The following is a 24,318-nucleotide window of genomic DNA, read 5'->3' on the forward strand; positions in this document are numbered from 1 at the left end:
TCTACCAGGAGCTTCACGGGACTTAAACTTTACAGCTCAATGTGGGAGGAAAGCAGGTCTTAGACGTTTACCACTTCGGTGAAACCCACGAGCACGGGTATGGTGCTGACAAACCTAGAAACATAATCGGGGCGAACCGGGATTCGAACCCACAATCATAGGTGTTGGGTTTTTTTCAACGTTTTTATTGTTCCCAGAGTTGTCGATTAATACAGTATTCCGTCAAAGACATATTTCGGATTGCATAGAACGGCACAATACACTCTTTAGAAAATTAAAGGGTTGGAAACAAACATTGTCCTATTTCAAACCAAAACGGTTGCAACACACAGTCAGACTCAAACATATCATGTATCAACAGCGAGCTATGAATCAAATGCTGAGAATAAAGGTAACCTATTTTGGTAAAGTTACTTTTGTCATCCTTTTTTATAGCATAAATTTCTCGATTGAATATATGTTTTTAAACAATTTTATAAGTATATCTAATTTCGGTTTGGTTCCTTTAATTCCACTTACATGAATATGCCTTTTTCCAAATAAAACTATATGATTGATTAAAGTATTAGCGTAGTTAGAACCAAACCAAATAAGATATTTTGTCAATTTAATTTTTTGTGAAAGATAATTGTTAAGCCAAAGTTCGAGATCATTCCAAAATTGTTTAGTTTCATTACATTCCCAAAAGACATGGCTGACGTCCTCATTGACAGCATTACAAAAGCTACAAACACTGTTGTCCACAAGATTCATTGTTAATAGTTCCTTCTTTGTGTAGATAATTCCATGTAGAAATCTGTATTGAAAATCTAAAAGTTTTACATCCTTCAGTTTATATCTATAAACAGTAAATATCGTTTTCCAATTAAAATCACAGTGAAAAATTGATTGCCATTTATCACACACTTTAAGATTATTTTCATTTGATATTAACTTATCATAAACAAACCTTGAAACATAATTGGGGCGAACCGGGATTCGAACCCACAATCATAGGTTTCTGGCGTGCCCAAAGGACGTAATTCTGCACAGCGAATCGCGGCGCCCGTGCCCCCCTAAGTAATCAGAAGCCTGGGAGTGTGACCTTTACTTGCGCTGTCACGACATCTTCTCACCTATAATTAATTATTATTCCCTGACAAGATGTGTCAGTGACATTGTATTAAATGACATTAAACTGACATTGTATTAAATGAGTGCCCATATGTGGTTGTTGGTATTCGCGATGAGAAAATATAAAAAATGTTTCTCCCTCATCAGTTTTTATCAATACAAAATAATAAAAATTCCTAACCTCACTTTTGTGAAAAATATGACCGAGGAATATTTCAGTATTTTTCGAATCCAGCTCAAGCCAAGGCATATGCATTCATACCCTTTCACAGCCCTTGAATCGTAGCCTACATCAGAGACGTCAAACAGCACGTCATACGCACTGGGAACATCCGTTCCATGGCCTCGATTCCTTTGCCGACGGCGGCAGGCAACGACAACGTCCGGCCCCGAGCACGACAGGCACACGTTTATTGGCATTATCAAGCAATTGCCGTACGTTGAGACACGGACATTCTACAAAGCTGTTAGTAAATAGCACCTGTCCTTCGCGATGCTTGTGGTTTTGACACAGAGGTCCATCCATGGTGCGACCCAGAATATGTAGAGGGCGTCATGGAAAATGATAAATACATTTTTTTACAATAGGCCCGTATACAGCCTAGCTCAGACCTATCCAGGCCAACAAACCTGACCTTGTCCATTTTGATCAATCAATGTAATCATTTATATCATTGAATTTTCTTGACACTAATGTGATTGACAAGAATCAGGAAAAACGTTGCAAATATGCGGACCTCGCTTTGGAAATGTCACGCTTGCATCCCAAGTACCGATTGTTCTACTCAACATTGTTCTCGGTGTTTTAGGTTTGGTACCTCCCAATCTGTTGACTGACATTGGGTGTGTACCCGGGTCTGCTACAGGAATACAGCCCTTCTGACAATCTGGGTAAATGCAGAAAGCTGCAGTGTTGGAGAGTCTTCACATTCTCCGAAAAGTTCTGGGAGGGTGCGACTAGGCAGCGCTTCCTGGGAGAAGTCCCATTCACTGTCTTGGCTGCGTGTAGAGGGGGCAAGGGCCCTGGGCTGATGATGAGCCTAACCAGCCTGAGTGTGCTAGGATCACCCAAACCTTCTTTGGTGCAATTTTTTTATTTTAATCTGTAAATAATACTTTACTTTTCACTGTGGTTACGAAATGACACTTTTTCTCTGAGTTGCCGAAGTCGTCAATTGACTATAGAAATAAAACAAACCTGACCACAAAGATGGGAAACGAACTCACAAGGAGAACATTCCAAGACAAGCAATACCTACCTCTAACAGGAATGCGGTCAACTACTGGACGATGGATGCTTTTACCCCGGCTTCCATTTTGTTTTCTACGTATTTCCGTTGTGATAGCCACAATGGTTTTATCGGGGACACAGGTTGTCCCGCCATTGCAAAAGGGGCAGGCAACTCGTTACTTGTGCGCAGTTAGTTCTATCTTGATCTCTTGGTCGTGGATGAGATTTACGTTGATTGATTGATGGATGGATGGATGGATGGATGGATGAATGGATGGATGGATGGATGGATGGATGGATTTTTGGCCCAATATTTTAGGTCCGGAGGTGATTTTTTTATTTTCAAATTTGTAATATTGTTTTGAGTTTTTCTCAAGATGGTAATAAGGTAGTATAAAAATAGATAAAGTGGGCGATTGCGTCTGTAAGATAAATTTTCAACGAGGTTATTGAAATTAATTTTAATAATTTACTCATATATAGTGACAGCGAAAAAACGGTGTTTTAACATTTATATTGATAACGTAAATAAATATTTTTAACATTTTACTTATTTCTGGTTGGCGGAATAAAAACCCACTGCGTTTGAATTTTCATCCACCTTTCAAGTTTTGGGAGCTTTTCCGGAGAATGTTCAAGAACACTTGAGAAAATTCGTCAAAGATAGGGCTGGGGGAAGATCTGACTATGTACCAATGCAAGGTTTGACACACACAAAACACACCAAACCACATAGAAGACACAGCATGTTTCGTGATAATCTAGCTCTGTTTGAAGCTGACCCAGAAAGATTCTTGCAACGATTTGTGACAATGGATGAAACCTGGGGTCACCAACAACAATCAAAACAGTGGAAGCATTTGACAGCATATTATGCAGCACCTTTAAAACAATTACGGGATAAAATTAAGACTACGAGACGTGGGAAGCTGAGAAAAGCGTGCTCTCCTATCAGGACAAGACCCGTGAAGATCCGGGGTAGAATAGGTCTTCAGAAACCCATGCTTGCCTTAAAAGGCGACTGTGCTTGTCGTAAGAGGCGACTAACGGGATCGGGGGGTCAGACTCGCTGCCTTGGTTGATGCATGCCATCGTATCCCAATTACGTGGATCGATGCTCATGATGTCAATCAGTGGATTGTCTGGTCCAGACTCGATTATTTACAGACCGCCGTCATATAGCTGGAATATTGCTGAGTGCGGCGTTAAACAACGAACCAACCAACATAATCTTAGTGAAATTGACGGAGAATCGTAGAACGTGTGGAGTGAATCGTTTGTACTTTGTTGACTGGGCACTGCGACACTGTATGAAATCAAACACAGGATTCAGAAGGGGGTGTGTGTGTGTGTGTGTGTGGGGGGGGGGGGGCGGTTAAGAGCCAAATGAATCATTTTGTAAGCCGTAAAACTACCCAAGGAAGGATTTTGATATTTTAATCCCCTCCCTTTTAAAAATGCTGGTTCCGCCCTTGTCAAAACCAAATGTAGAATGTTGTAGGCAGTAAAATTATCTGAGAGAAGCTTTGATATTTTGGACCCCTCCCTTTTATCGTGAATCCGCCCTTGTCAAACATGCAGAGGTTTGTCCAGAAATAGTACTTGCGTGTGGACCAGCTGTTTCTCATACCGACTCATCCGTCTTCTAATTTCCCCTTTCGTTACTTGTATTTGCAAATTGTATGTTGTCCACTTTGACGATAAGGGTTTTAACATCGCGTGTATCGATAAGTACTTTATCTGGTGTTCTGTGTGTGTGTGTGTGTGTATGTGTGTGTGTGTGTGTGTGAGAGAGAGAGAGAGAGAGAGAGAGAGAGAGAGAGAGAGAGAGAGAGAGAGAGTGAGTGAGTGAGTGAGTGAATTAGTGAATTAGTGAGTGACTGATTGAGTGGAATTTCAGCCCGCTATGAAAGGCAATACATTACAACCTGTCCTGCTCGGTATGTATGAAGACGAGCTCGTCCGTCTCTCAGACCCTAGAGAAATATATTAAAGAATGAATCCATCTCAAGTCTAGAATGAACTGTCAAGTCTACATTGCCTCAGCTATAGCAATTAAGACCCTTAATATATTTATACATCCTGAAATTAAGAATTGTTCATGGCTCCATCTGGATTTTGTTTATTTTGTAGATATATACTTCAATTGGGATAGCTTTATTTCTGAGACGAAATGGTAGTCCAGTCTCATTAAAATCCGAACTTAGTGCTTGCTACTGTGAGACCTAAGATCTGATTTTAATGAGATTGAGTGTTAGTTTCGGAGAAAAATGACACATGTAGACGTATCCCACCAATGTTTGGTGAGCCCCATCATGACGCTGACGAATGTTACAATAATCCTTGAAAAAGGGCTCTAATCCGTGAAATGTGGACCCTTGGGCGGGTAGAGAATGCTGTTGTTTGTTTGTTTGTTTAACGCCGCACTCAGCAATATTCCAGCTACATGACGGCGGTCTGTAAAATAATCGAGTCTGGACCAGACAATCCAGTGAGCATCGATCAACGCAATCGGAATCGATGACATGTATCAACCAAGTCAGCGAGCCTGACCACCCGATCCCGTTAGTCGCCTTTTACGACAAGCGTAGTCGCCTTTTACGGCAAGTATGGGTTGCTGAAGACCTATTCTACCCCGGAATCTTCACGGGTCGGGTAGAGAATGCAATGGTAATGGACTATAGTATCTTGTTCATGATCTGACAAATATCATGATGAATTTTTAAAAGTAATTAAATTCATTTTTAATTTTAATATAACAGAATCGAACAAGCCTTCTTTTGTCATACGCATATGGTGCTGACAAACCAAGAATCAATGGGGCGAATCTGGGACTTGAACCCAGGACACAGGAAACCTGACGGCAATAGGAGGCCCTCAATCCACTGAACCACCCGTGTCCTTGTTTCAGTGGACCGCCTCCGTGGTCTGGTGGTAGAGCGTCCGCCCGGAGATCCCCGGCCGCGTCATGCCAAAAGACGTTAAAAGATGGTACTTGTTGTTACCCTGTCTGGCGCTCGGCGTTAAGGGGCTAAAACAAGGACTGGTCGGCTCGGAGTCAGTATACTGTGTCTGAGTGGGGTATTCATGTTAAACTGCGTTATGGTGTCTCAGTGAGCTAGCGCTATAGATCGGCATCAGTCCGGACTAGTACAAGCAACTACACACACACATACACGTGCATGCACGTCGCTATATAAGTGCAATAATCTGAGACGCGACGTTAAACCCCATTTCACCTCACCTCACCTTGTTTCAGTAATACTCCAAACTTGGTCACAGCGAGTTCTGGAAACCCTGGAACTATTCATATGAATACATAGAGTCTGTCTCTCGAGGAAACCAGAAATATCAAGTCTAGAACGAAATTATCATCACATGATGGCCATCTAAAGAGCCTCGTTTTGATTCTGTTCGCCTGGTTTAGCTCATTACATGATCTTGTAACCTATTGGTTGTTTACAGCGTCTGTCGATTCACCGGGGAATATAGACACATTTCGATGTCTGTCTTAGTTATTATCACAATGTTTTCCGACGTTTGAGTAGAAATGAATTGGTTGTAACCAAATTCCCGACTTGCAGGGACAGGCACGTTACCTCTTATGCTGGTATTGACCCCTGCATCTCATTGGACGGTCTTTCCACATTTGTTAGGGATAAATAGTCAATATAGATACCGCAGATAAACATACAGATGCTAAGCCGTTAGGCCTCAGACACACATTCAGGATTTCTGCTGCCGTCCTTGATTGGACCATTCCCGATTAAAAATCGTCAAAAATCTGATCAAGACCCTGTGATTCGTGGCGGTAAATTCACAAATTTGTAAAAACATTTATTTAATCACGACAACAATCAGATATTGTTCAGGGAGCGTCCCAATTCAGCCGTTTCCAGCCGAATTCGTCCCGATTCTCCCGTTCTTAATCCGAATCTGATCCGATTTGTATCTTCCGCATGGTAAAAAACGACCGAATCTGTCCCGACAGCATCCCGAATGCGATCCGACAGTGACCGGACAGTGAACCGACAAAGACGGTTCGAATTCGGCAAGATCTGGAGGCAATGTGGACTCAATCGACCAAGAAACGACAACGAACAATTTCGCCAAACCATGCCCGTTCATCGCGACAGCGTCCCGATACACAGGACACCGTCCAGACAACACAGGTCATTGTCAGGATTTCCCGAATGTAACGGGACGCACCATACTGCCGGAAACGCTTGGCCGACCTCTCTGGACCTTTCCCGATCCGTAGGACTCTGTTACGAACATATGCGACTGCGTTCAGACAATGATAGGACATTCCAGATCGTTGAGGATAGAAAATCCGACTTTTTCACTTTTCATGTCGTAGCGCTGTCTGATCTCAAACGGGAGCCATAATCGGCACTGTGTGAACGCAGCCTTAGCCGTGCGACAATCCGCTAATCATGGGTTGGAACCCACCATTTCTTCCGTCATACAGCTGGAATATTGCTTAGTACGGCGTTAAACAACAACCAATCAGATGCATTAATGGCCGCCGCCATATAACTACTACTGTAAAGATTGAAAAATACTGAGTGCGGCGTTACACAACAAACACATAAATTACTGGCTGCCATTACTGGGTTCGAATCCTGGATTCCTTCCTTTGGTTTGACAGCACCATACCCTCGCGTGGCTTTCACCAAAGTAGTGGCGTCCACGGTATAACTTTAGGCTTTCCATACCCGAAAGCTGACACGATATTTACTGTGATATTTTATGTTCAAAACTACGAAAGCCTAATGGTGCCACTTTGGAAGCATACTTATATTTTTTTAATGACTTTTCTCTTTATTTCAATTATTTGATTATTTTTTTCGTTCTTCCATTATATTTTCGTAGTTTTGATTATATTCTCGTTCTTTTAATTATTTCTTCAAAATTTCGATTATTTTTTCGTCATTTCAATTATTTTCTCGTTATTTCAAGTTTATTTAAAATAACTTCGAGTGTTTTTCTCGTTACTTCGATTGTTTTTTTCGTTGTTTCAATCTTATCAAAAAAAAATCGAAATTTCGAATTTTTTAGATTAACTTGAAATAGCGAGAAAATAATCGAAATTACGTGAAAAATAATTGAAATTACAGGACATAGTCGAAGTAACGAGAAAAAGTCGAAAGTTCGACAAAATTAACAAATATTTGAAAGAACGGGATATTTCGATTTAAAATGAATAAAATTATGCTACGTACGCAAGTGGCACCATTAGGCTTTCGTACAAACCGCTCTAATCTCACCGAACTAGTCCTTTTTTGTTCTCGATTTCGATCCGAACATGTTCCCTGCGTCAGCTTTTTTTTTCTTAACAGTGAAAGTTTCTTGACATTTGAAGTAATCAAATAAATATTTGTGCTGTCAAAATTATGGGCGTATGCCTTGGCAATTTTATCTGAATCCGACGGTAATAGCAAGAAAATGTAAACGTCGTGATTAGACATGGGAGACGCAGGGTTTCAATTCCTTGAATGTTTTTTTTACATCAATTATATTGCAGGAGTCAATTACACTTGATTAACAATGTATCTTGCTTGTATTCGGAAACTATATAGCTTCCCAGAACCTACTTCATCAAAATCCGTCAAAATATCAGGCCTGAAGATTAGACAAATTCATAAAATACATTCATAAAATGTTTATGATATATAAAGAATCTTATCCGAGTGTCTTTTGATATCAAATATAACCTCTACGTGAGGATAAAGGTGTCTTGGGTGTAATAGGTACAGCTAACCAGCCTCAGTGGCAAAGAAAAATTAGTGATGTCATTTGATCGTAGCGATATAACCCAAGCGATATTCCCAGTAGACCAGTTTGGAATGATAAATTAATTTTTATTTTCAATGATTTATGATAAGGGCCTCTTTTGGATCATATTTATCTACATTATTAAAGAAAGGTGAAACACTATTTTTAAAATCGTGATAAGTTATTAGATGTGTTCATATGAATTTCATTTTGGAGTTGTTTGTCTTGGACTTAAAACAACGCTAAATGTAGAGATAACGTGTCAGAAGGGCCCTTTTTAGAGGTTTTCTGGAACGTTTGCCTGATATTTGAACATGAGCTAGTCTTTAACCCATGCTGATGTTCCAATAAGATGTAGGTGAGGTGAAATGGGTTTAGCGTCGCCTCCAGGATTATTGCACTTATAATGCAACGTGCATGCACGTGTGTGTGTCTGCTTGTACTAGTCGGGACTAATGCCGATTTTAAAGTGCTAGCCAACTGAGAAATCATGCCCCAGTTTAACATGGGCTCCGAGCCGACCAGTCTTTGTTTTAGCCCCTTAATGCCGAGCGCCGGGCAGGGTAACAACAAGTACCATCTTTTAACGTCTTTTGGTTTGACACGGCTGGGGATCGAACCCCGGACCTTCCGCTCTCCGGGCGGACGCTCCACAACTAGACCACGGAGGCGGTGTGTTAGTCTCGGAGAAAAATGACGCATGTAGACGTATCCCACCATTGTTTGGTGAGCCCCATCATGGTGCTGACGAATGTTACGATAATCCTTGAAAAAAGGGATCTAATCCGTGAAAGGTGGACCCTTGGTAGAGAATGCTGTTGTTTGTTTGTTGGTAAACGCCGCGCTCAGCAATATTCCAGCTATATGATGGCGGTCTGTAAAATAATCGAGTCTGGACCAGACAATCCAGTGATTGACATCATGAGCATCGATCCACGCAATTGGAATCGATGACATGTATCAACCAAGTCAGCGAGCCTAACCACCCGATCCCGTTAGTCGCCTTTTACGACAAGCATAGTCGCTTTTAATGGCAAGTATGGGTTGCTGAAGACCTATTCTCCCCCGGAATCTTCACGGGTCGGGTAGAGAATGCAATGGTCTCGGAGAAAAATGACGACGGAGGAGGTCTTAGTTTCACATAAAAGGCATTGCGTAATAGTGAAATCTTTGATTGTGAACATTACATGTCATGGAGGTATATCCAAAAAAAACCATCATTTAATGAAGCGAATTGTTTCGCTGTGACAAGTACGTGGATTAAGCAGGGGTCTGTGCGAAACCTGACAACTGTGAAAATGGACAAACTTGAGGAACGCGCAATGCTCTTGTCCTTGTATAAAAGGGACTTAGCATCAAAAGCCTTTCATGAAGATATGAGCGCAAGTGGGCAGTGGCAAGGAGAGACTTGAAGACGAACCCTTTCTTGACAGGCCTGTGAAGTCAGCAACACCAGAGATGATCCAGCGAATCCACAATATGGTGATGACCGATTCGGCGAATAACTGGGTATCATATTGCCAGTTCAGCTGTCATTTCCCAGCAGAGAGTACATTCTATTATTACAGAAACTTCGGCAATGGAGAAAATATAGACTCGTTGGGTTCAAAAGTTTCTGACATCTGATAAAAAAAACACACACAAGGCACAACATGTTTCTTGATAATCTAGCTCTGTTTGAAGCTGACCGAGAAAGGTTCTTGCAACGATTTGTGACAATGGATGAAACCTGGGGTCACCCAACAACAATCAAAACAGTGGAAGCATTTGACAGCATGTTATGACGCACTTTTAATTTAAGACAATTACGGGATGAAATTAAGACTACGAGGCGTGGGAAGCTGAGAAAAGTATGCTATTCCATCAGGACAAGACCCGTGAAGACTCGTGAAGAACAGGTCTTCAGCAACCCGTCTTTGCGGTAAAAGGCGACTATGCTTGCCGTAAGAGGCGACTGACGGGATCGGGTGGTCAGGTTCGCTGACTTATGTTGATGCATGTCATCGTATCCCAATTACGTGGTTCGATGCTCATGATGTCAGTCACTGGATTGTCTGGTCCAGACTCGATTATTAACAGACAGCCATCATATAGCTTGAATATTGCTGAATGCGGAAAAAGTGTATCAATGTGGAAGTGGATTATGTTGAAAAATATATCATTTTAATGTTTTTAGGTCAAATCATTCTTTGAGAAATGAATCGTTGTTCATAATATCAGTCACTGACTTATTTGGTCCACACTCGATTATTTACAGGGTGCTGTCAATATAGCTGGAATATTGCTGACAGGGTGTTCCACAACAAAGCAAATATCCCCATGCAGAGTGCCCAAAACACCCCTCACCTTCCGGTCGTCCTTTGATAATCGATTTCACTGGGAATCTATTATATGGTCTCTGGAACGAGACCCTCCAGATAAACAGGCTTTCATTGTAAAGAAATACGTCTAACATTAATCGCATGAGAAACGTACGCTGGCTGTAAAATTAAAATTATCGTTTTAGTATATAAATAATAATATTACTTTTACTTTTAGAACTTGATAATAATTAAGTTAAGGTCTGAGAATCCAATATATCGCTCTCTCGCGCGCTCTCTCGCTCTCTTGCTCGCCCTCTCTCTCTCTCTCTCTCTCTCTCTCTCACGCACGCAAGCACGCACGCACGCACGCACGCACACACACACACACACACTGGATAATCGGGGATGTATGATGGCTTGTTAAATAACGTTTTTGTAAGTCGCGCTAAAAAACAGTGATGGATTTGTAATTGGTATAATAAATTTTACGTAACTTTAGTATTAATACAGTTCATCGATTGCTTTTTGCATTGACTGTGGTCCGTCTCTTAACCGTATAGGGGCGGTGGGGTAGCCGGGTTGTCAAAGCGTTCGCTCGTCACGCCGAAGACCCGGGTTCGATTGCCAAATGGGTACAATGGGTGAAGCCCGCTAAAAGCAGCGTTAAACCATACTCACTCACTTAACCAAAGCATATCCCGTTGTTGTATCTGTTCAACATGGATGCTGAATGTTAATCCATTCCTGTATGCCAATCGCCTGTTTTAGGACCCACCCCGAAACGTGTTGCGCATTGACAATAAGAACGGTAAAGTATAGTTAACAGGATTGTTGACGGTATTTTTCCCACGTGACTTTTGACACCAGGACAGTGGGAGATTTAACAGACGCTTCAACTACCTGCCTCGATTTTTTTTTTTCACCCGGTCGCTCTATTCTAAAAATAGTAACAGAGACGGGCAACTCCTTAACTCAACTCGGGTTTTCTTAGGATCATAGCTTTTAAAAATGCACTTATAGTCCAAATAATGGTTGTTCTTAAAATAAAAGAAGGTTTGTGAAAATATCAACGATATTCATTACTGTGCTTTTCATAGTGTTTGTGAAGTCTAGTGCATATTCCGCTGTAGGAGGGATTGTTAGATATATGTATTAGCGGTAGTTGTTTGTTTGTTGTTTAACGCCGCACTCAGCAATATTCAAGCTATGACGGTGGTCTGTAAATGATCGAATCTGGACCAATCAATCCAGTGATTGACATCATGAGCATCGATCCACGTAATTGGGATACGATGGCAGACATCAATCAAGTCAGCGAGCCAGACCACCCAATCCTGTTAGCCGCATCTTACGACAAGCGTAGTCGCCTCTTGCGACAAGCATGGGTTGCTGAAGACCTGTTCAAACCCAGATCTTCATGGATGAATTATAAAATTAAAATACAAGTAAAGTATTGCCTGTAGGGTCTATGAACTTATATGATATGTTTGATCATGTCAGCTCTGCTACCTAAACTTCTAAATTTGCTGATGACGGAGCAATATGTGTACATATGAGCTATTTCACAAAACGAAAAACTCCAGTCAGCCCTGGACGGAGTAGATGAAATGGTGCAATTTGTGGGGGTTCGCCCTTTCAAGTGAAAAACTGTGGGAGTTCTATTCAAACGCAACGCGGGAGTGGGGGGGGGGGGGGGGGGGGGGGGTGCTTGAATACCCCGTCTCTTCATGACAGGCAAACCAGTCAAATAGAAAAAATCTGAAAAATGCCTAGGCGTGATCCTTACAAACATATAGAATATGTAGAAGACGGATGTCATAAAGACTTGAATGTTTTGCGGGCAATTTCAGGCACATCTTGGGGTACCTCTAGGGACACTCAACTTGACCTCTATAAATCACTTATCATATCAAAAACCAGACTATGGTTTTGAGGCCTTTCGCTGAGCATCAAACGCTGCCTTGAGCCGCCTCGATAAGAATACAAAGGCAAGTCCTAATGCCAGCCACGGGTGCAGCAATAGGTACTTCACTAGAAGAACCACGTGTAGAAACAGGAGGACTCCCATTTAAACTTAGAAGGGAGCAGGCAATATTATCGTTCTGGGGACGAACATCAAACCCTTTGGTGTAAAAGATACGGCAAGACAAAAACACCCGTAGCTCGGAAAAAATCCCTCAATAAAGCCATCTTGGATATTAGGACGTGTACTCATCCGAAGTCACAATTGGGATCACATCCAGCCACCAGAAAGTCACTACAAAGGTTTACACCCTCCCTGGACTTTAAAAACGCCGAAAGTTGACACTGTTTTAACATCAGAAGTCACTGAAAAAGAAAAGCCGACCTTAATACGATCAGTAGCTGTCACTAAAATTCAAACTATACCTGGGACAACTGGACCAATATAAACACTGATGGATCCAGGCATCCTTGCAACAACACTACTGGTACATTCATTGGTCAAAACCCCAAGCACATTCGGACCTGTCTGACGGTCAGACAGTATTCACTGCTGAATCACGTCGCTATATAAGCGCTATAATCTTGCACGCGACGTTAATCCCAATTTCACCTCACCATCACCACTGCTGAATCGGAAGCCATTCAATATGCACTCAATCTCGTACCGGAACTACCGGAAGCCAAGGCAGTCATCCTATCAATCTCGCTAAGTGCACTACAAGCCATCAATGGCAGAAACAGAAACTCTAGACCAAACACAGTCAATAATATTCTGTACGAATATACAAAGCTATCGGACCAAGGGCAACAGGCGGAGCTTTGTTGACTGTACCAAATTCAACCCAAGAACCACCAAAAGCCATACTCATACTCAAATGACAGGAAAGTTGATGAGCCATCTCACGCCTCAGACTCAAGTCACAAAAAGCACTATGACAAGGTATGCCCACCTTGCAATCAACCTGAATCCATTGCTCACTTGTTACTGGAATGTCAAGACCATACCCCAGCCCGGCTCAGTTAAAACAAGAATTGCAGTTAGACCCGCCACTGTCGTATAGCTCTTAAAGCCAAGAGATGCAATAGCGAGGGTCAAACTAACTCTGCTTCTCAGAGATGGTCGGATACACGTATTTAAACAGAGCAGCCAAAGAAATTCTATCAATTTCTAAAAATCCAAAATGAAATCATATCAAAACGAAAAAAGAAATCTTATCAATAGTAAAACTCGCAATAGAATTGTGTACCCTACACTCATACGCTTGACTTCCAAAGAGGGGCGGTGCGGTAGCATAGTGGTTAATGCGTTCGCTCGTCACGCCGAAAACCTGGGTTCGATTCCCCACATGGGTACAATGTGTGAAGCCCATTTCTGGTGTCCCCCGCCGTGATATTGCTGGAATTTTGCTGTAAAACTGGTGTCATCCCACTTGATCTAAGTTTTAAACCCAGGGTACCAAAAATCAATTCGGTCATACGGGATTGCACGCATGTGATCAGGTTCAAAATCAATTCAAAGAGCAAACTTACATGTTTGAAGACAATAGCAAACTTTGATAGTTTATTATATTATACATACATGTACAACAATAACAATATCATTCAAAGACATGCATATGTAAATATCAATGACATATATCAATGTGACCACAACATGACTGACCCGTGAAGATCCGGGGTAGTATAGGTCTTATGCAACCCATGATTGCCTTAAAAGCCTAACGGGACTGGGTGGTCAGGCTCTCTGACTTGGTTGATGCATGTCATCGATCCCATTTGCGTGGATCGATGCTCATGATACCAATTACTGGATTGTCTTGTCCAGACTCGATTATTTACAGACCGCCGTCATAAAGCTGGAATATTGCTGAGTGCAGCGTTAAACAACAAAAGAACAAACCCCAACAACAAACATGACTTGTGACCATAAGTTTATCCTACATATGTAGATTATAGTATCCCAGTCTCTCACATTTAAAGGCTTATCTCCTTCCCGAACATCTGACAGCCGAGCAGCTCTGTCAGTATACACCATAAGGGAGTCTTTTTATTTTTATTCACTTTTTCAAGGGGGCACGGGTGACCCAGTCGTCTAAGGCGCCGCAATTCGCTGTGCAGAGTTGTGTCCCTTGGGCACGCCAGACATCTATGATTGTGGGTTCGAATCCCGGTTTCTTGGTTTGTCAGCACCATACCTGTGCTCGTGGGTTTCACCGAAGTGGCAAACGTCTGAGACCTGCATCACTTCGGGCTTTCCTCCCACATTAAGCTTACACTTCGCGATATAACTGTGCAAAGCGGCGTTAAACCCAACTCACTGTCTCATAATATGTGAAGAGTATATTTGAATAGAATGACATTTTCAAATAAGCCCTTTCAAAAGATGAGTGGTATGTAACCACTGTTTTAGTATTATTGTATTCATCGATTGCTTTTCATTGAGTAGTATTTGATTGTGTGCGCGACAGTTGCAAACTGTAAATCCTCAGTTCTACCACAGGAACATATGCTTCAAAGTCAACAAAGCATTTGGTCCATTTATTCGAATCATTATGAAACAAACGTATTTTCTCGTGTCTGTAAATGAGAAATAATATCACTTTGTGGCATTAGCGAGAGAAGTTGTTTATTGAAGTCTCACTTTCTGTACATCGTGCAGATTACACTTTTCTTGGAAGTGAAACAGTTTTGTGGTATGAAATCTAATAGAAATGTGACTTGGGGCTAAAACAGTTATTTTACGAACCTTTCAAATGTTCAGCTATTATCTCCCCTTGTCATTCGCAGGATTACCTCCCTTTGGTGTTTACATTTCTACACGGTCAAGGAACGTTCTTGAAGCGATAGCCCTGTCCAACGCATATAACCTGCTAATTTGGAATGCATGTTTCTGTTTAACTACTGAAGGTACCAGAGAGATGTTTGGGATCATAATTGCAGGCCGTCTTGTAAGTATTTAGTGTAAAGAGTTCGCGAAATGAGCTGGTGGATTGAAGGCAATATGTTTGGGACAGAAGGAAGTCGCTTGTTTACACTTACAGTCAAGGTTTTCGAGGCTTTCTTGGCCTAGAATTCCGTAAACGAGGCTTACTCATTGCTACATTATTTACGTGGCATGGCTTGGCTGACTTGGCGCGCGATCAACAACTTCTTGCCATCATCGAACTGCCATGAAAGTAGTAACTGGATAAGCCTAAACCGATTAGAGGTAGTCATCGAGTCACGCCGAAAGTCTGGAAGACCTTCAGAGACATGTGGGCTATACATACCCGCAGCACAATTGTATTATCTTTCTGCTTACAGCAGGGGAACAACAACTTGATTAAATTTGTCCCCTATAACACGCAATTATTTTAGTAAACATTTCATATCAGTCCACAGAGTATTCCCGAATATTTTGCAGAAATACCCTCCTGTGCAGAAATTGTGCAGAATTTTGCATTTGTCTACTGCAGAATTTGTCAAATAGGCGAAAACTTCACTTTGTGTTTCAACTTCTTTGGTAGGGCTGTGACGACCCACCTGACCCGAGATACCTGTCCTTGCCCTACTTCCATTTTAATCTGATTGGCTAACCAAACCATTCTTATGGCATTTAATAGAATGGGCAGGGTTGTGTTGTATTACCATGCTGAACAATGTCACTGATTGTGTGTTGTTGTCTACAGATTTGTATTAATGATCAGAGTTCCAGATAAGCTGTGTATCTGCGTGAAATAAGCATCAGAAATGCAGAAATATGCAGTAAAATAAAATCCAAGCGTATCAAATACGCAACGAACATTACAGATACGCTACAAAAATAAAACTTGTGCGTATCATCAAAATATTGTGAAGTAACCCTGCGTATTTGATTAGCAAATCAGCAACCTATTTTGAAATTATAAACGGGCATTCCGTCAACCTTGCCAAACTCCACGATGACACTTACATCGTGATCATTTGCCATCACACTTTCTTGTGGAAGTATCGTGGTATTCTTGAGTCCTATAAAGCTCTCGAACCCAGACGACACCAGTTTGCAGGGACTAGATGAATAGTGTTTTTAAATATTTAACTTAAATACCCACATGTGTAAAAACTAGTGGGTAACAGAAATTTGTATACCCAGATAGAATTACTGATACCCAATTATTTTAAAATGCATGGGTAAAATACCCACAACACCAAAAGCTTATCTGGAGCTCTGAATGATTAAATAATCTTCTGTGAAGTTATTACACATGATTGTGTTTGCGTTTATGGAGTTATAAACCTAAAAACTGGACTGCACACTTTGCGCGACGCTATGTGGATTTACTCTGTACACACACCCTTTTTCACATATATTCCTTCATAAACACAAACACATATTGAAGTCAGTTCTTAATTAGTAGTACTTACTATCCCCTGTGTCTACAGGTACAAACAGACCTACAGCAGGTGTCAGAGACCCAGTTCCTCTTCAACATCTCAGATGCTGACAACATCAACCACGTCGTCCTCTTCATGACTGGACAGACTCCCTTCCCTGATGGCTTCGGAGGCGCTGGTAGGGAGATACGCATTTAAGATACACATGTACATCATGTTCCTTGGATATGCCTATTTTTAACACAGTTGACAACTTTTAAGTAAATTTTTATCATTTCTTATTTGGACTATATCTTGGCCAAAAATGTAATGCAATATATTGAGGTACCGGTACAGGTATCTGTATTACGATACGTATTGAGATACATGTATATTGGGAGATAAAGTATTTGACAGTCTTTGACACTGATTGTACATGCAGATGCTATTTTCTGCATAGTTAAGTAAATATCATTACCGTATTGGACGTAATAAGCGCCCGGCTCTAATAAGCGCCAACAGCGATATTTGCTAATATATTGGCTAGTGAACAATCCCAATTAGCACCCCTTCCGATTGATCAATGTACACAACACTTATTTAATCGCGTATAATACGCGCTCGTGTGTTATATGCTTTCTTAATTATGGGTAATTAAATTCTGGAAAAATGTATTTCTCGTATATATACATTTCAGGCTGTCAGCATATACCACAAAATTTATCTTTCAACTCTGTTTTTTTTTTCAACAAAATAATATTCTAATAAGAGCCCCCTATTTCTAAATTTGAGAGCGCCCTGGGTGCTTATTACGTCGAATACGGTATGTTAAACTCAGCAGGTCAGTCAACACGTGAGAGAAAATCACTTCCGCGTTTCCGCCTTTTTGTCAATCAATTTTGAACATGTTGAAGGGAAACATCATTTGTAATTTCTGTGTAGATTTCAGGTTGAACGATACAAATAATTATGAAACTTGTTATATATACAGAAAAAGTATTGAAATATTTAATGTTTGAAAAGCGTATTGCAGTATACCAGTAATACAATGCAGACCTATTTCTTCTTAGCCAGGATGGATTAACATGTATTCATGTCTGTTGCAGTGTATTTCTCATGGCCAAGCACAGATGGTCCTTCATGGCAGCTGTTGGGACATCTGACAAATGCAAAACCAAGCACTATTTTCAAAATATCCTCACTGAAAACAGGTGGGTCTTGATTTCAGGGCTAGTACTACTCATCATCATGGGGATGCTCATGATATCAATCACTGGTTTGTGTGATAATGACACGATTAATTTCAGACAAAAATGATCAAAGGGATTTGTATTAATGGTTAATACCAGTAAATGATTGCTAAATATACTATAAAAAAAGACTCGTTCCTTTTGCTTTGAATTTTTTAACTCATTTATTTTTTTATATATGCCCCTGTGCTAAAGTCATTGAACATGATGAATGGATATCTTTCAGTGTTCAAAATTACAATTGAAAATAATGGGTTCTATGATCTTCTATCCATAACGTTAAAATATAGATAATTTGGGGGTTCCTACATCTGAATGCTATTTTCCAAAAGACCAGTGTGTTCAGGCTCGCTGACTGGGTTAATGCATGTCATTGTATCCCAGTTGTGTAGATAGATGCTCATGATGTTAATCACTGGATTGTCTGGTCCAGACTTGATTATTTACAGACTGCCGTCATTTAGCTGGAATATTGCTGAGTGTGGCGTTAAACAACAAACAAACAAACAAAGTAAGATACCCATATGGCCTCACTGAACATTGTAATATAATTTTCTTTTCCACAAGTTCTGCCAGAAATTACTTGAAAATGAAAATATTTTAAATCTTATAATCGATGCTTCATCATTTGAAACTGATGAGGAATAGGGATGTAACGATTCACCGATGTCAGCAATGTCGTTCTTACTTAGTTACAGACAATACTTCAATTATCAGTTTGTGATATCGCGATGTGCTTTAAATAGAACAGGAAGCGATGACATAAAGACAGAAGTAGCATAGCTCCATCTGTAACCATGGCAGAACATGGCGTGGTGGTAATAGTGGACGCGCCGCTGCATTTGGTCTCCAGTTTGGTTTTGAAAAGTTTAAGGCAGAGGTTTCAGAGTATATCAGTGATTTCTTCATTTCTTACTATTTGTTGTGGAATACAGTGATAATAATGATAATGATAATAATAGGCTATATATCTTGCACATATTTCCACACCACTAAGGGGCATGCTCAAAGCGATATTATTACTTGGTCACTGGATCAGTGCGCACTCAAGAATCATTCTCGGCTCCCTGGGGAGTGTACAACCCAAGCTGCCTGTTAGGTGCTAGAAGGTTAGTAACCACATTACCACCTCATCCTACTGGGTACCCATTCACTGCTGGGTGAACAGAGGCACATTTCAAACAAAGTCACTTGCCCAAGGAGACACCACATGCGGTACATGTGCTTTGGTGTGGGGCAGGACCAAGCCCTAGAAACTCTCAGGAGCCAAGCTGCCAAAACGCGGTCCCCCATCCAAGGACTTTCCGCGACCGACGTTGCTTAACTTTATACATAAGATGACCCCTTTCTGCAGCATCTTTTTCCAGAGCTACAGAAAAGCTGCGTATTTGCAAAAAATACCCCCCAAAACAGATCAAAACCCAATTATTTTCAATTAACTTGCGTACAGAAACACATGCATTAAATGAAAAATTCAATTGTTTGAAAACAGCAATACGTAAATACCCAATGAAGCTTCTTCAGCATGCGTCCAACGTAGCTACTTTCTGAAACACAATTACGAGAAAATTTACTTTCAGAGTCAAGCCTACATTTAGAACCGTTATATATTACATCTAAAACATTATTTCATTTTGGATAAACCTGATAGAGTGATGAATAGATGAGTGAAAAAGAATATTGGTTACCCAATGAAAAATGTAATCATGGTAATAACCCAATTTAGATAGAAACCTTCAAGTAAAATCTCAATTGCTCAAAAAGTTATCTGGAGCTCTGGGTCCTCAAAATTCGACTTACACGGTATGAGATTTATCTCATGCATTTATCTCTTCCAGGGGGAGGTAACTCATTTCAACAGAACATGTTTGGTCAACAGGCGTCACACAACGCCCAGATTGGAATATCTGTTGAACCCCTGGCACAGCTTGCACAGCAAACACCAGTCACCCAAGCCACGGTGTCGAGTGTGGAATCATTTGTTGAATATTCAAGGAAAATGCTTGAGAACTTTTTCAATTTTGCCTCCTCGTTTGCCGTGACCCAGTCCCAGATGACGCCAAACCCTTCCGAGACATTCGTGCCCATCAGCACGTTGCAAAAATGGTTTGAAAATTTTCAGAGACGCTTGGAACAAAACCCTAATTTCTGGAGGACATGAGGCAGTGTTGGCTTGGAGATTGTCATCATTCTGTGGGAGACTTGTGTCAAATGCATCTTGTTTTATGCGTGAAGATAACAGGTTTTTGTGGGCTTGTTTTCAGTGATTGTCATCTGTCCCCCTTTATTGTCTTTTGTTTTTCTTCTTTGTGGAGCGCATGTCTAAGGCACCGCAATTCGCAAGCTAATTCCCAGCGCGTGATACCTTCATTACACTCTCAGTGACATTGCTGCCACCAGTGTTAGCACGGCCATTACAAGAATCTTGAAATTCGCCCTCTAACCCCAAATGTAGTAACGTTTATACTTTTGTTTATGTCATAGTGAATTTTGAAAATGTTTAAGACTGACCATATTTCCCAGATGAATTTACTCTTTTGTTTATTTGATCAGGTTGGTTCGAGATTGCAGACAAACGGAAAATCTTCCCCCTTACATTCTTACTATACCAGTTACATGATAGTAAACAAAGAAACTTATTTTGCAGGAGTATTCAGCATCATGGCTTGTTTGTTAACATAACGGCCAATCGGCTGCGAGTTCAATTCCATGAATGGTTGTTGTCACCTAACCAATGGGGACTTTTGACTGGTGGCAGCGATAGTGTGGAGAGCTCCGCGAATGGGATATCGCTGTGACAACCTTGTGCAACTGTATTGAGTTGTATACCATGGTAGTGCCAGAAACCTATGATTTGGGGTTTGAATCCCGGTTCACCCTGATTATGTTTCTAGGTTTGTCAGCACCATACCCGTGCTTGTGGGTTTCACCGAAGTGGTAAACATCTGAGACCTGCATCACTTCAGGCTTTCCTCCCACATTAAGCTGACACGCTGTGATATAACTGGAATACTGTTAAAAGCGGCATTAGACACAACTCACTCACTGTTGTAGGAAATAGTTGATATCAAGTTTAGACATGCTTACCCGTTTCAATATCTGAAAAAGTTCATCAGGAGAGTGAAATCTCTAGTTTTCCGAAACTATGTTTGGACTTTTGAGGTGCAACTATAAAGGATATTTTTTAATATTATTAACATGATTAATGTTATGGACTAATATGATCAAGAAACCCCATGATTTATACCTTTGCTTCCCCATGATTTGTTTTTGAGACTTTTTAGGGAAATGTCAAATATATCCCTGTTTATATACACGTTTACAGGAATTTCATTGTTGCACGAATCACTGTAATGCTTGGGTCATTCTGAATTTATATCTTTCAATGAAAGGTTTGCTTACAAAATAAGAATTTACTGTAGTGGATATCTTACAATACAGTAATTGGGCACTGTTGACCTAGTTTTAATAACTCAATCAATGGCATATATGCATTCTGTGACTTTAACCACTAGTCTGAAGCCCAAGTCTAGTAAAGTTCTGTTTGGTCTAGTAAGCTCAGCTAATAATAGTCTATATAACACTAAACTCTACTGGAATTGATTCTTAGAGTCATGTTTGGGCGCGTAGTCTCATAAGGTTTTGTCACAGATTGTACATTTATTCTCAACAAAATGTATATGGTACATGACATCAGACACAGTCCATGGTGTGCCAGTGACCATGCATCTTCCCCAGGCAAGGGAGTTAACTGACTGTAAAAGTCCAATTTCTACCCTTGCCGAACTTAGCTGGAATTTCTGGGTTTGATCGTAGTGCCACCAGTGGCTATTATGTCCCTTCTATGTTCCTCCTGTTGACCAATCAGATTCCACCTCTCATATCACTAGCATTTGCTTCAAACAAAATGGCTGCACCTTGTGAAAACTATCTGATCACTGAACAAAATCTATATCTTGAAGAGCATCAAATCACGTGAGCACCTTCCTTATTGACTAGGTTAGTGGCAAAGAAGTGTGTTAGAAGTTTCTTCCAGGGTCAGGGGCACAGGTGGCCCAGTCGTCTAAGGCGCTGCGATTCGGTGTGCAGAGTTGCGTCCCTTGGGCACGCCAGAAATCTATGATTGTGGGTTCGGGTCGCCCCGATTATGTTTCTAGGTTTGTCAGCACCATACCCGTGCTCATGGGTTTCACCGAAGTGGTAAACGTCTGAGACCTGCATCACTTCGGGCTTTCCTCCCACATTAAGCTGACACGCCCTGATATAACTGTCATACTATTAAATGCAGCATTAGACACAACTCACTCACTCACTCTTCCAGGGTCAGTGATGGCTCAGTCAAGGTGCAGCTCCTTTGTTTGTATGTAATGCATACCCTGTTCCACATGTCCTTAATTAATGTCGGCCCATGAAGATCCAGGGTAGAATAGGTCTTCAGCAGCCCATGCATGCCGTAAAAGGCGACTATGCTTGTCGTAAGAGGCGACTAACGGGATGAGGTGGTCAGGCTCGCTGACCTGGTTAATGCATGTCATCAATCCCAATTGCGTGGATCAATGCTCATGTTGTCAATCACTGGATTGTCAAGTCCAGACTTGATTACTTACAGACCACCGTCATATAGCTGGAATATTGCTGAGTGTGGCATTAAACAACAAACAAACAAATAATTAATGTCACAATGCTTGTCCTTCAAACTCCATCACAGTCCTACCCCTGCATGTTGCATTTTAGCCTCAATTCTCAACAGAAACAACAGATGGATGTATGCTGCTTTTGCTTGAGTTGGCTGGGTAACCATGGTTACTCACATGATTCTGGTGTTTTGTCACCAGAAGAGTATTTTGATGTGCTTTTTGGCTTGGTTGAAATGAAGCAAAGGTTCTTGGAAGCACTGATGTCATATTTAGCACCACGGAATGATCACCATTTATGGATTTATTATTTTTAAAAGTTTTACATTAATTAAAACAAATATATTTTCAAATCTTAGTATTTTAGACCAGCACAAACCAACTTGACACTCCATTGGAAATGAAGAGTTTACATTATATGACAAAATATCTTGAATCTTGACATGCAAATGTGTTCGAACCAAAGAAGTAGTAGTATTTAGGACATGTTCTTTAGGGTGTTGTTTTTTTCCTCACTGTTTTGTTAACTGTAATCCATGTACAGGTTGTTGTTAGTGTTAATAAGACACCAATTTGAACGTCACACTTCAGTAGGTATATTCTTGCATAAAACATGAAATCAATGTGAATGTGTAACATATTTTGTGCATCTGTATTTTAATATAAATAAAATGTTTTCATACAGTGTTGAAGTCCTGTTCTATCTTTTGATATCTTATAGTGACTCGGATGTTATGAAAATATTAAGAAATATCAGTCATATTTAGATATTCCCAATTATTGTGTGTATGATCTCTCTCTCTCTCTCTCTCTCTCTCTCTCTCTCTCTCGGGGCGGGCGGGTAGCCTCGTGGTTAAAGCGTTCGCTCGTCATGCGGAAGACCTGGGTTCGATTCCCGACATGGGTACAGTGTGTGAAGCCCATTTATGGTGTGCTCCCCGTGATATTGCTGGAATATTGCTAAAAGCCTCGTAAATCTCTCTCTCTCTCCATTTCAATCTATAAAATCGAAGCCTCATATGAGTGAGCCCTCGATTAAATCATTTCAGACCCAGAGGATATATTAATTAAACATTCATCCCATTCCACATCCTCTTTGAGCCATGAGGGTTGAAGTCTCTAAACAGTTGGTTCTAATAAAATAAATATGTCTTGAAACCTTCTAAAGAATTTTGTTCAAATTGTATGATGAAAACAAGAATAACCATTTCATTTGACCTTGCTCTATTATATTCTCATTTTATAATTCATTTGCAAAGAGCCAGGCCAGAATACCGTATTTTCTTGAGTAAGTGCGGGGGGGGGGTCTGGCTCGCTGTCCTGGTTGATGTATGACCACCCGATCCCGTTAGTCGCCTTTTACAAGCATAGTCGCCTTTTACGGCAAACATGGGTTGTTGAAGGCCAAAAGACGTTAAAAGATGGTACATGTACTTGTTGTTACCCTGTCTGCCGCTCGACATTAAGGGGCTAAAACAAGGACTTGTCGGCTCGGAGTCAGTATACTGTGTCTGAGTGGGGTATTCATGTTAAACTGCGGCATGGTATCTCAGGGTGCTAGCACTATAAATTGGCATCAGTCCGGACCAACTCACCACCTTCTAGCACCGATCTTCTTCACGGGCTCATACTTGACATGTACATCAGCATTAACCATTTTGGCTGAAGACTGGACAGTAGGATTCTGTTTTATAGCCATACATAGTTATCAC

The 24,318-nt window shown here is 40.8% G+C and overlaps 1 protein-coding gene across 1 annotated transcript; it reads left to right on the forward strand.

Moving 5' to 3' along the window:
* Positions 1–15,184: 15,184 nt before the first annotated feature.
* Positions 15,185–23,291, forward strand: LOC124138177 (protein Hikeshi-like). The gene is made up of 4 exons (XM_046504707.2): positions 15,185–15,338; positions 16,792–16,921; positions 17,829–17,933; positions 19,811–23,291. The coding sequence occupies exons 1-4, from the start codon at positions 15,309–15,311 to the stop codon at positions 20,131–20,133; spliced, it is 588 nt and encodes a 195-aa protein (XP_046360663.1). The 5' UTR covers positions 15,185–15,308; the 3' UTR covers positions 20,134–23,291.
* The last annotated feature ends 1,027 nt before the right edge of the window (positions 23,292–24,318 follow it).

This window comes from Haliotis rufescens, unplaced genomic scaffold (genome assembly GCF_023055435.1).
Source record: "Haliotis rufescens isolate VD_foot unplaced genomic scaffold, xgHalRufe1.0.p SCAF_6, whole genome shotgun sequence".
In the NCBI taxonomy this organism is placed as follows: Eukaryota; Metazoa; Mollusca; class Gastropoda; order Lepetellida; family Haliotidae; genus Haliotis; species Haliotis rufescens.